The sequence below is a fragment of the Notamacropus eugenii genome, chromosome 2 (genome assembly GCF_028372415.1).
Source record: "Notamacropus eugenii isolate mMacEug1 chromosome 2, mMacEug1.pri_v2, whole genome shotgun sequence".
Taxonomy (NCBI): Eukaryota; Metazoa; Chordata; class Mammalia; order Diprotodontia; family Macropodidae; genus Notamacropus; species Notamacropus eugenii.
The window spans coordinates 354,508,464-354,521,833 of NC_092873.1; the positions used below are offsets into that span (position 1 = coordinate 354,508,464).

At 36.6% G+C, this 13,370-nt stretch overlaps 1 protein-coding gene and 1 long non-coding RNA gene across 3 annotated transcripts in view; one reads left to right on the forward strand and one right to left on the reverse strand.

Moving 5' to 3' along the window:
* The window catches only part of LOC140528434 (uncharacterized), a 25,337-nt gene extending 21,461 nt beyond the window's left edge, over positions 1-3,876 (forward strand). The window contains exon 4 of the long non-coding RNA XR_011975187.1: positions 3,300-3,876. This is a non-coding gene — a long non-coding RNA (uncharacterized lncRNA). The remainder of the gene's footprint in view (positions 1-3,299) is intronic.
* The window catches only part of FBXO47 (F-box protein 47), a 23,219-nt gene extending 11,586 nt beyond the window's left edge, over positions 1-11,633 (reverse strand). Inside the window, exons 1-5 of one of the 2 annotated variants that reach the window (XM_072646263.1) lie at positions 11,431-11,633; positions 9,837-9,960; positions 6,350-6,556; positions 4,720-4,890; positions 1,859-1,935 (exon numbers count right to left, since the gene is read on the reverse strand). In XM_072646263.1, coding sequence (XP_072502364.1) covers positions 1,859-1,935; positions 4,720-4,890; positions 6,350-6,530 — 429 coding nt within the window. In that variant the 5' untranslated portion in view covers positions 6,531-6,556; positions 9,837-9,960; positions 11,431-11,633. Of the gene's footprint in view, positions 1-1,858; positions 1,936-4,719; positions 4,891-6,349; positions 6,557-9,836; positions 9,961-10,057; positions 10,213-11,430 lie in introns of those variants that run through there. The other variant, XM_072646262.1, reaches the window with a different exon arrangement.
* Between the last annotated feature and the right edge of the window lie 1,737 nt (positions 11,634-13,370).

The window sequence follows — 13,370 nt, forward strand, 5'->3', positions numbered from 1 at the left end:
AAAATTGTTATTTCCTTATCAATTAGAGTGTAACAGTTTGACTTTCAAATTCATTTTCATAACATTTATTAAATACCTGGCTATGTGCTATATCTGTGTGTGGCAGATTAAAAAAATTGTGCTCCCAAGAAACTTATGATTTCTCTAGGGGAGATAATCTTACACAGTTAAATAATAATGTAAGATAGCTTACATGTAAATGCTAAATTGGTTGGAAAAGCAATAAATATTATAAGAGTTCAGTGGAGAAAGAAATTCATTTGAAGTAGAACAATGGGAAGGTGTCATGAAAGAAATGGGACTTGACTTAACCTTGAAAGATTGGTATAATTTAGACAGGAAGGGAGGAGAGGGAAGACATTTCAAGTGGCAAAATAGCATTGTAAAAGGTAAGGAGGCAGACATTAATATGGTTTATTTAGGGAACAGGAAGGAGAACTGTATGCCTGGAGAACGTTTATGTTGCATTGGTTAGACAGGGCAAATTGGACAGGAGATAGGGTTAAACAATTGAATTTTATCATGCAAAAAATAGGAAAATCTTGAAAGTTTTTATGTGGGAATATAAGAAAATAGTAAAATCTTAGGAATTTTTAATTACATTCAAAGGAGATAAACTTTGGGTCAATATATAGAATGTACTGGAGAAGAGAGTCACAGAAAGCAGAAAGGTCAGTTTTTAAGATATTACAACAATTTAGGCCAGAATTTCATCCCAAATGAATACCATACCAGCATAATAAATAATATAAGACATGTTTTATATTTTATTAACTGAAGACTGTGACTAGAATTTGTGATTTTATTAGTATAGGCAGTTTCTAGGTGAAGGAACTAACTCTACCAATGCAGGAAGGAACCTCATAAGTTACACTTAACGTAATAGACTGAATTGCTTGATTCAGATGATTGTTTCTGTGCAGTGAAAGTTTTTGAGTACTATATCCCAATAGTGTTGTCATAAATTTATAAGACTACTACTGCTATCTTCTAAAGTTGATGTTTTTGTTATGATTAAAATTAACTTTACTCTTTTTCTGGATGTCTAAAAAATGTTTTTTTAATAAAAAAAGACTATTACAATATAATAATACAAGGAAAGTGCTATCTATGCTGCCCACCTCATGGGATTCAGAGGGCAGCTTAAGTCATTTTTTTCTGGATATGACCAATCAATTCTGGAATTTGTTTTGCTTGACTATACATGTTTGTAACAGGGGTTTTGTATTTCTTGCTTTCTCAATGAGGAGGTGAAACAAAGTGAAATGGAAAGGGAAAGAGGAGGTGGGAGAGAGGAAGGTGGATATTCCTTTTAAAATAAAATCAAATTTAATGAAAAAAATTGTAATTTCAATGCAAATAAAATAAAACCATGGGAAATCATAATAGTTCAGATTTATATAGCACTTTATAGTGTTTTCCACAAAGCAACCCTATGAGGAAGGTGGTACAAGTATTGTTATCCATATTTTATACATGAGCAAACTATGATTTAAAGGCTTAAGTGATTTTCCTTCAGAATGTAGCTAAGAAACATCTTAAGCTAGAAACTGAATCCACATTTTTTTACTCCAAGCACAGTGCTTTTTATATTCTCTCACAGAAATCCCATGAATTTGAATAAAGTCCTTAGTTACATTTAACAGGTGATTAAAAAACAAGATAAATATGTCTATATTTTACATCTGAGTACATAAAGCACTTGATCATTATGAATAATTATTACATATGCTTCATTATCCTAAGACAAGAACGCAAAATTATAATAAATAAATCAAAAATTATTGCAAGGCAGTTATAAAACATGCTTATTTTAAAATAAATTCATGTAAACATTCAGAAATGTGTTTATTCTTACTTCTGAGAGTATCTTGTGAATGTACTTTAGCCTTTCTTTTGTTGGTAGCAGCAATGTACACCTTTTAAACAATAAACCTAAGAAAGGAAACAGATGCACATATAAGAAAATGGCAGATAATTTGAACAGACCAAGTAGACACATGTCTCTTGAATGTATCAAAGTAATACTATACCAAGTGAGCTGGTAAGACAAAGTTTGTCAAGAAGATGCTGTTTACTAAGTTGTTTTAATGTCCATTTATGACACCCAGGGCCATATTCTGTAAAAAAATATGACATTGCAATTTCATGTGCAATTATCTTTTTAAATTTTACTATGTTATGGAATTGTTTGTTTTAGTCTATAAATTATTTAGTCTATAAATTAAAAATAAAATATGATATTGGCTCTAAAGTTGCAAATGTGGGAAAATATTTGGATTGAAAAAGGCATGATGAGTAAAATTTGAAGGTATATCAAGGAAACCTAAATGTCTTGACATCCTGTCTCCATAGGGAAACATAAGAAAGTACTCTGTTGTCAATGAAGAACCTGGCTAGAGTGGCAAAACAGTTTTAACTTTTTCCCCAAATATGTAGAAATTTGAAACTACTAAGTATTTACAATTTTAGAAGTTGGAAGTAGTTTTGTTTCGACAAAGTATTTGGTATGGGATGATGACCATGTTAAAAAGTTTTCCTTCAAAAATATGCTATTGTGGGGAGATCATATAAAGGTTTTATAGTATTGTTTGCAGATAATTTTTTAAAAATCTTTCATTTTCCATGTAACTTTGCATTTTGAACAGTTATTGCTACAGGGTCAGTAAGTGGATTTTGTGTTTTCTTTGACTTTATGTGGATTATACTCCTAAAATAGAAATGTTAACAGTCTTATGACAGATATGATCTACTTATCCTTATTCTGAAAATAAACTTATCTAAGAGGGGAAAACCCTAAATATATGACTTTCAGCAGCAGCAAAGGTAACAATTCTTCCATTAAAAAATGTTATACATGACTAATACAGAGATATGTTTTGCGTGACTGCACATGTATAATCTCTATCAAATTGCCTGCCTTCTCAATGAAGGGAGATGAGAAAGAGGGTGAGAATTTAAAAATAAAAAAAATGTTAAAATTAGTTTTTACATGTAACTGAAAACAAAATAAAAGATTTTAAAATGTCATATAAACTATATAAACTTGTAAATTCTGATATAATTTTTGAAAATTACTCTAATTGAGCAACTTACAATCAAATATAAAGTTTAAACATTGACTTTGCTTAGTTTTATATGTAATAGACTCTTCAGTGGTGTTTTCCTTTCATATTTTGTCATTTGGTCTCCAGTGAAGAAGCTGTGATTGAACATTGGTTGCTGTAAACCTTACTTTCAAGGCATGTCGTGTTCGTAAGATGTTAACAATACTAGCTAATTTTTCTTTTTTTTTTTAGACACAGGTGCTCAGAACAGTGTTACAGACCAAGTTCTTATATTTTTTTTCCTGTGACAAATATAGACTGAGATGCAATGCTGTCTCCATATTAGCCATCTGCTCTGTTTCTTGTGTGAAAGCAGAAAATTAAAATTCACAATCTTCAGAGTGAAAGATTCTGAAAATGTTATCTTACTGCTTGAAACCAATAAAAGATCAAGGAAAAACAGCAATAAGAAAAGAAGTTCCATGTGCCTAAACATTAAAAAACCTGAAGAACTAGGTATCTGCAGCCGAAGTAAAATGGAAGCTTCAAGTAAACATACGAATCAAATATAAGTATAGATAAAATGAGTTGTAATATAAAGCATGCTATAGAAATCTAAGATTATTATTATATAACTATTTCAAGAAATCAGGAAATTAAGGCTAATGAGGATTTTTGCTTATTACTCAGGCTGTTTTTAAGTAGTGAAGACTTGACCATAGTGAAAAAAAACTGTACTAATTGAAAAATATGGTAAGATTATACAAACAAAATTTATACTCATCTTGTCTTAGTTAAATCTATTAATATATTAAATATTCTTCTTTTATGTTTGGAGTCTTCCTGATGATCATCTTAAAATTAGGCGTCCTTGAGCTACAACAATGCAGCGTTTGCTTAGTTTGCTCTTTTGCCTTTATTTAGCTCTGAATTTTTCACCCTGATATATTTTGGCTTTATTATCCTGTTAAGGTTAATTATATATAGCAGTTTTGCGATTAAATTGATGCTCATCACTAAGGTCCAAATTAGATTTTTATTTCATTATTCCTCTTAGAGAGAATGGAAACTGTAAATCAGGAGAAAAAAAAGAAATGATTACAGGTCAAGGGAAGAAAAATTATATAGATCTCCCTTTGATAAGGACAATTTAAAATATATAATTTATTAGTAAATGTGGACAGCATTTTTAAAAATCATGATTTCTTATTAGAGAATAAGTGATTTTTTTCAATATATTATTTTAAAATCTTGCCTTTTTTTTAAACAGGATTAGAATATGGTTAAAGGGGATAAGAGATTCAGAGATAAAGCTCATTCATTATGTTTCATAGGAAGCTGCTGCACAAAAATATCAGTTCCCTAACCTCTTAATCTCCAGTTCAAGCCACATAACAAAAAGAGAAAAAGTGACCACATACGTTTGCTGCTTTCAAATATACTCTTTTACACTCATCTTTGATGATAAGCATGTCACAAAAGAACAGTGGGAGTTATAGTTAGGAGGAAATATATAATTAAAGGAAAAAGATTATATTAACAGTAATGAAATCATCTGTATACCAGGCAATATTTGGAAAATATCCCCACTTCCCATTAGCAAAAGAGTTATATAATAGAATCCTCCTAATTAAATGTAGCTCTTTGTCATAATTCTCATTTCATAGGTCACCTAGAGATCTGTAGTGCTCCAGCATATAGGAGCCTTGTCTTCTGCCACACAGCTCCAGGTTATGAAAATCTTGCTGTAAGAGCCTTCTGCTTCCAGGCGAGGTTGAGATGTAATTGATAAGGCGGTGGCTGATGGTTTTCGACACCATGCTTAGCATGCTGATATCTTTCACTACAACAACAAAACCCAATATCGCTAGCTTAACTGTAAGAATTTAACTTTTGCTGTACTTTATAGTTAGATATAGAACTAATCATACAAACTGACATATTAGCAAGCTACTGAAAAAGTGGAAAAGTATGAATTCTTTTCTATCTTTTACTAATTCATTAGGAATATATAACAATGAGATTACTTCAATAAAGCTAGGGCCCTGCCGTAAGGAAGTGGAGCTACTTTCTGGTACATCCTAAGACAGAGTTCTGAATCTAGGGTATGTGACAAGTTCAAGCGACCCCTTAACAGACCTTAACAGTTTTCACTGTGGATATGAGAAATTTGTCGAGGGTTTGTGTGGAATGTTTGGTAAATAACTATATTATCCTATTGAAATATTACCAAAGTAGTAGTGTTAGTTAATTTATGGATTGGAAAGAGAATGTGGCAATGGGAGGAAGAGAGCTTGGAGTGAAAAAGCAAGAAAGTATCCAAAAAACAGCACATCTGAAAAATCTGAAACAAGTAAAGGGATAATTCCTACTGATCAAAACAAAATGAATTGAGGTTTGTTACAAAATTCTTTTTATATTGATCTAGAAGAAATCAGCAACAATGGCCAAGTGAAAGATAAGTTAATTGACCTCTGAAATAACTTTGAACTCATTTCCAATCAATGAAACCACAGAATTTTTGGTGTACCTTTAGAGAATATCCTGTTCTTACTACACATGTTTAGGTTTAATATAGTTCATCAAAATTCATCTTTTTGAATAAGTATTCTCAGTTCTTTTTTATTCATATCCAAAGCAAGAAACAAACTGGATGCTGAATATGCAGGTATCGCCTTCAGAAATTAGATTTTAACTTTTTTGTGTCATGGATCCTTTGACAGTCTGATGAAACCTATGGACCCCTTCTCAGAATACTTTTTTTAATGCATAAAAATAAAATACACAGGATTACAAAGGAAAGCAACCATGCCGAAATACAGATATTAAAATATTTTTAAAAAACATATTCACTGATCCCAGGTTAAAAACACCTACTATGAATAAAATTGGTGGCTGACAAGAAACAGGTTTTAAGACTCTCACAAATTTATTTAACTTTCTGATAAGCATTTAACAACTATAATATTAACATTTTATTTACATTCAAATTGTTTTTGGAAAAATTAATCTCTATTTTTTATGTGCATATATTTGGTAAACAATAGAATGTATTTCCTTTCATATTGAACTGGAAATGGAGTTATAGGAAGGTTACTTAAAGCCAGGGGATAAAAGAACCAAAAAGAGGTTGAGATATCCCCCCAACCCCCCCACCCCAACCCTGTCATTTAGAAACTATTTTAAGTTAGGCTGAAATACATTAAAAATGCCACAGGGCCCACTGAAAAGTATAGTTTCTTAGGGAAAATGGAAATGGTGAATTCTGTAGTTTAGCAATATTTCCTCTCTTAAAACCTCACCTGACAGATACTCCAAAATTATTTGGAAAAGCTCTAATGGTAATGCTTTAAAATCCCCAAGCGTTGATAAGTTTTGAGAATCTGAGCCAAGGATGTTGCAAGAATGGTTGGATCGTCGGTTGCTACGTCTGTATTTCTGGTTGGGAATCAAGGTGAAGCTGGTATTTACAACAGATGTCATCCTTTTACTTATCCCATAAATTTCTCCTAGTTTAAAAAAAAAGAGGGGACATGGAGGGAAGAGAATTAAAGCAATGGAAAGATTCAAAGAAGATAAAGATGGAAATGAATCCAGCACCATCTTATTGTTGTAGCTTTGCCTCTTGCTCTAGCCAAGCTAAATACTCTGTTCCACTTACTAGTTCACTTTACTACCTCCATTCCTTTGTTCACATGGTCATCCCTAAGCCTGGGATGCCTTCTTTCTCACCCCTCACTTTCACCTACATTAACTGACATTCTGTTTGGGCCTGCTTAGCATCATAAAATGTAGAAATGGAAAGGACCTCCAACTCTGTAATGGTATAGATCAGAAAACTGAGGCCTGGAGAGGGGATGTGACTTGCTCAAGGCTAACGCCTCCATTATACTTTACTTAAACTCTCTGGCCAGAAATAATAAAAGTAGCTGACATTTCTTTTAAGGTTCACAAAATGTTTTACAGACATTTTCTCATTTCTATTTACTTGTATATATTTTGTATTTGCTTATTTGTATATGTTATTCCTCTCCCCTCCCCCCAAGAGAATGTAAGGTTCTTGAACATAAAGACTTGTCATTTTGTCTTTATATCCTTACAAGCTAACATATAGCCTAATAGATGCTTGAATAATGTTTGTTGGATTTAATTGGATCCCAGCTCTTAGAATTACAGATCTAGACATGGAGGGGATCTCTGGGGCTATCTAGTCCAACCCCCTCATTTTACTGATGAGGAAACTGAGGCCCAAGGAAGTTAAGTGACTTGCCCATGGTAGCAAGCATCAGAGGCAGGATTGGATCTCAGATCCTCTGACGCTTTTCTATTTTTTTTAAACTGAACCACACTGCCTCTGTTATTTATTAGCTAAGCATAACCTTATACAAATTACCTAACTGCTCTAAGATTCATTTGTAAAATGAAGAGATTGTAGTAGATGGCCTGGGAGGTGACTTCTAGTTCTAGATCTATGATACTATGATTTTTAAAAATGCCCAAATGATAGGTTTGATAGTTTGGTAGGCTACAAATGTCTTCCTATATAAAGGGGATACAATTTCTGTCTTAGTTAATATGTTACACAATTTATGGAGCTACCTTTGTGGAGTTTGTGTACTTAAGTCATTTGCCATTCAGTATTGCCAGCTGCATAGGGCAGTTAAGTGATTCAGTGGATAGAATAAAACTTGTTTTCCTGAGTTCTTATCTGGCCTCGGATACTTACTAGCTGTGTGACCCTGGGCAAGAAACTTAACCCTGTCAGCCTCAGTTTCCTCATCTGTAAAACAGTCTAGAGAAGGAAGTGGCAAACCACTCTTTGCCAAGAAAACCCCAAATAGAGTCATGAAGCATCAGACCCACTGAAAAATGACTTAAACAACGTTTCCAGCTGAAACATTTCTAAATCAGTAACTCCTAGTCTAAGGCTTTTTTACTAGCTGAACGATATATGTATGTGAATGAGACTTCCTTCCTCTCTATCATTCCTACCACTACCAAATTATAGGGTCATAAAGCCTAACTACATCTAGAGCCAAAAGGAACCTCAGAGAGCGTCTAGTCCAGTGGCATCAAAGAAAGGCCAGTAACATTTCCCAAGTACTGCAGGAATCAGATTGAAGTGCAATTGGGAAATATTTAACAAAATAAAGATACAACAATACACAGCTAATATTACATTTAAAAATTAGGTTAATATACAGCCAGCAGGGATCCTTATCTATGGATTAGAGGCTTCCATTTCATTTGAGTATGATTCCAATGGTCTAGTCCAATCATTTTACAGATAAGTAAATTGAAGCCCAGCGGAGTTAAGTGATTTGCCCACTATGATACAGATAGGAAGCTTAACAGGCAGGATTTGAACCCAGAGTCTCTGACCTTAGTCTTTGATGCTACTTTACTTCCTCAACTCTCCTCCTGTGCAACGTTTCCCAAGCCTTCAATGTCTTCCCCACTATCCTTGTTGAAACTCTTTCAAGATTTAGCTTAAATACCACTACCTCCATAAACCTAATTCCTAATCCTTAATTCCTTCCTGTTCCCCTAATCAAAATTTATCTTTCCTTCCTTGGACCTGGCATGACTTTTTGCACTTCTAACATGTGATATGCCAATCCAGGTTGTACTATAGTTAATTGAATACATGCAGTATTACTTCAGTACGCTGTCTCTTTGAGAACAAAGTACAACAACCACCAGTAGGTCAATTCTAAGAAGGCAAGGACCGTGTCTTACATATCTTTGTGTCCACTCTATCTGTTCAATAGCTCCTGTTGAGAAGTCTTTGCACATAGTAGTAAGCTTAACATTTAACTGAACTGAATATATTCCAAGACAAGGAAAATCACACCAAGTGTGAAAAATAGTCAAAAAGAGCCATGAACAAGATCAAAATGCTAATCTAAAGTAGGAGTTTCCATCAAACAGCATGGTGCTTCAAAATAATTATAAACAGAAAGCAGTTAATGTGTCTTTAAAAATAGTATTTTTCTTTTTGCAGGAAGAAAAAGCAACCAAAAAAAAGAGAGACAAAATATAGATTTCAAAGACTGTCTATACTGTATTTAAATTAACTAGCTCTAGTATATTAAGATTATAATTCTAAATATATGTTTTATTTTTCACAGACAATGTAACAAATCTCTTGTTAAATGAACAGAAGTCGAATGGGAAACAACTAAATTTCCCTTTGATTCCATTTTAAGATAAGAATGATTAACTTTCTTTAATGAGAGACTGGACAACGACTTGAAGAATGAAGATTTATGGATAGGGTTTATAAAAACCAATAGCTATTTACTTGAATGAAGCAGTTTCTTTTTATATACAAGCAAATGGCCCAACATGATTTTGTACCATTTGAATACTGCACTTCAGAAAATACTTAACCTCAGTGCTAATACTATTTGTTTTTTTAAACAATTAAACAATCAAGACATTTCACTAAAGCACTGCAAATATGCCTGAACAAAATTTATCTTCCGCTTTGTGCCCAGAGTACTGCTCTAGCGAATTTGTCACATATTCATTTAAGGAACTGTACTCTATTTAACTTATCTTAAATTAGTTACATGATATTCGAAATAAATAAACCCGAAGCTTAAATTTTTACTTGGCTCATGCACAATTTTAGCAGCTTTTAAAAACACCACAAAGAACTTCGCCTCACTTTTTATAGCTCATACCCTAAAGACAGACAATTACTAGGTATTTTAAAAAGTCACTTGTTATATTTACAAATGAAAAGCTCTGTCAATGAAAATAGAAAAGGATAAGACAGCTTACGCTTCTCAGAGGTTCCAACTAAAACATGACACTAAGGAGGGCCTGCAGCTTCCTTCAGTGACCCAAGTCCGGTAGTCACCTGTCTTCTGGGACATCCACTTACAACACCTGCGGCTTGACTAAACTGGGGAAATAAAAATCAATTTAAAGGGCGACATTTACACACACACAATGTTTTCATGCCCTCCAGAGACGAAGGCATTCTTTTGCCACAAACTCACTCTCAGGTGCTCCCCTTACAACAAATGCCCTTCGTTAGTCCTCACTGGCAAATGCAGGAAATCTTAATGCTCCATCTTTAGGCTGGAAGAGACCCCAGAGGTGGGCCAATCCAAACCCAATCCCATGTTTTGAGGAAGAGGATGGAGAGGGAAGCGGCTTCTTTGTGCACGCTCACAGGCCAGTTACCTCAGGCTTGTTCCCCCCTGCCTTCACAAATGCCCTCTTGGGTGTTTTCGGGCCAGTCTACCTAAATACTTAAATTATGTTTAGATTTTTTTTTTTTTGCTTTTGATACAGTAGCAAGCTTTTGGAAGCCTACCCCGGGGGGAGAGCTATCTAGTTACAACCATCTTTTTCTTTTTTAAAGGAGGATCCCCGCGCGGGCAGCAGGCCCCGGCAGGCCCAGGGCCAGGGGCAGGGCTCAGTCAGCCCCAGGCGGGGGGCCGGGCCCGGCCCGGGCCACGGAGCCCTCGGCTCCAGCCCCGCGGGGGAGAGTTCTGAGAGGGCCTCCAGGCAGGGCGGAGGGCGGGCGGGGCCCGAGGGCGGGGTCCCGAGGCGGCTCCCTCCTCCTCCCCCACGTCGGCCCCATCAGCAGCGGAGAGCCCCTCCTCGAGGAAAACGCCTGGAGCTCACTTTTTTACCACAGGCTTTGACAGTTCCCTGCCCAGAAGGTCACAGGAAACGAGGCGGGGTCGATTTTTTTTTTTGCCTCTTAACCCCCCACTTGAAGCCAAAATCTTCTTTAAAAACTTTTTTCTAAAGAATTTTTTCTAAATGAAAAAAATCCTCCCCCTCAAGTTCTCCCCGCGTGGGAGGAAGTGGGGAAGACAGAAAAGTGGAGTGGCTCGCGACCAGAGGGTGCTTCCGCCGCCTTCCCGCGCTCGCAGCCTCCTTCGTCTCCGCCTCCTCCGCGGCCGCCCGCGCGCCTTCATGAATAATTAATTTGGAACCCGCCCAGGAGCGGGGCGTGCCTGGAGCCTCCGGCCCCACCCCCTCATGAATAATCAAATGAGACAACTTTTAGACTCCTCCTTCTCTCTCCCTCCCCCCTTCCTCTGCCCCTCCCCTCCACCCGCCACGCCTCCCCACTTCGGCCTCTCCCTCAGGCTTAATTACGCACGTGGAGCCGACGTCTGTCTGTCTGTGTCTGTCTGTCTCTGTCTCCCCCCCACCTCTCCCCCCTCCCCCCTTCCCCTTCAAGCTTTGGGACCCGCCCTCCTTCCCTCCTCCATCATGAATAATGTGGGAGGGTTATCTCACCTCAGCTTATGAATGGTAAATGAGTTTTGGACTCGCTTATTTCACGAATAATTAATATCAGGACCCGCCCACTCTTCCTGAATAATTAATATGTCGAGGGGAACCCACGTACCTTGGTTACGCTGAGGGTTTGGACCCGCCCATTTCTTCACGAATAACTCCTGTGGAGAGCTGGGTCAGCTTCCCTTTGCTTGACGGGAGCAGGTTGGCTGTCCTCCTGCTCTAGCCCTCCGCTTCTGTCAAGAATAATAATATAGAAAACTGGCAGGACTTATCTCCGGGTAATGTGAGAGGGTCGAACGCCTCCACTGCTCAGGAATGGAAAAGGAGGCTGCGGGACTCGTCCCCTTCCGCCCGACAGTCTTTAATGGGGAGAACCCCACCCACCTAGGTCTGGTTAGTATGAGGAGAAAACTGGACCTGGCAACTGAAGGGTTAACGTGGGAGAGCTGGACCCGCTCAGCCCTGGCCAAGGCTGACTTAGATCCGCCCACTTCTGCTCATGCATAGGAGACTGACAGGCACTGACAGGAATACACAGTGCAGAAGAGAAATCCCTGCCTGTCCTTTGGAGGGGGGACACATGCGTACATACAACTTTCAAAAACTCAGTTGACTCTGTGAGCACATCAAAACAGACATTCCATTCAATGGTACAGATTTAACCATGCTTTCTGTCTTAATGTCTTTTGTTATCACCATTTTACAGGTGAGGAAACTGAGGCAGACAGCAGTCAAGTGATTTGCCCAAGGTCGCATCCTTAGTGAATGGCCGCCTCTAAAACATTTTGATGACAGTCTTTATTTTGCGTATTGTAACATAGTGTATAAGAGCACTGGGTTTGGAATGAAAAAGACATCTTCCTGAGTTCAAATCTAACTTCAGACACTAGCTGTCTGAGTCTGGGCAAGTCACTTGACTCTGTTTACCTTAGTTCCTCATCTGTAAAATGAGTTGAAGAAGGAAATGGCAAATTATTCCGGTATCTTTGCCAAGAAAACCCCCAGTGGGGTCATGAGTTGTCAGACACTACTGAAATGACTCAGTCACACTCTCTAATAGCTTCCCAATGCCCCCTGAGAGATCTTACTTTTCAATTCTTTGGAGATCATATGATTTTGTACCTCACAGCTATGTAATACAGGAAGAAACAGTATTAAAAAGATGAGCCTTCTATGCCCAAAAGCCATAAAACTGTGCATATCCTTTGACCTAGAAATACCACTACTTGGTCTGTATTCTAAAGAGATTGTTTAAAAAAAGGGAAAGAACCTATATATACACAAATATTTATAATAGTTCTTTTAGTGGTGGTAAGGAATTGGAAATTGAGGGGATGACCATCAATTGGGAAGTGGCTGAACAGGTTCTGGTAAATGATTGTGATGGAATACTATAGTGCTATAAGAAATGATGAGTAGAAGGCTTTCAGAAGCACCTGTAAAGACTTACATGAACTGATACAAAGTGAAATGAGCAGAACCAAGAGAACACTGTACACAGTAACAATATTGTATAATGATCAACTGTGAATGACTTAGTTGTTTTCAGTAATACAGTGATCCAAGACAGTTTTAAAAAACTCATGATGAAAATACTGTCTCCAGAGGAAAAAAACTGATGGAGTTTGACTGCAGATAGATAGTTTTTATTTTTTTTAACTTTCTTAATTTTTCTTGGGGTTTGTTTGGTCTGTTTTCTTTCTCAACATGACTAATTCGGAAATATGTTTTGCATGACTGCACATGTAAACCTACATCAAGTTGCTTGTCTATTCAGTGAGGAGGGAGGGAGGGAATTTGGAACTCAAAATTTTAGAAAAAGGAATGTTAATTTTTTGGTACATGTAATTGGAAAAATCTTTTATAAAAAGATAGGCTTTTATTTCAAGGAAAAGTTTGGGGTCATTAAGAGAACTTCAAAGTATTCCCAGAGGCAATCCAGTCAGCTTCTCTTCCATATTCAATTCGAGCCCCGACCTCAAATAATGAAGTGCTTTTTTATAGTCAAAAAAATAGATATAAGATCTTGTCTTTTCTATATTTTTAGTC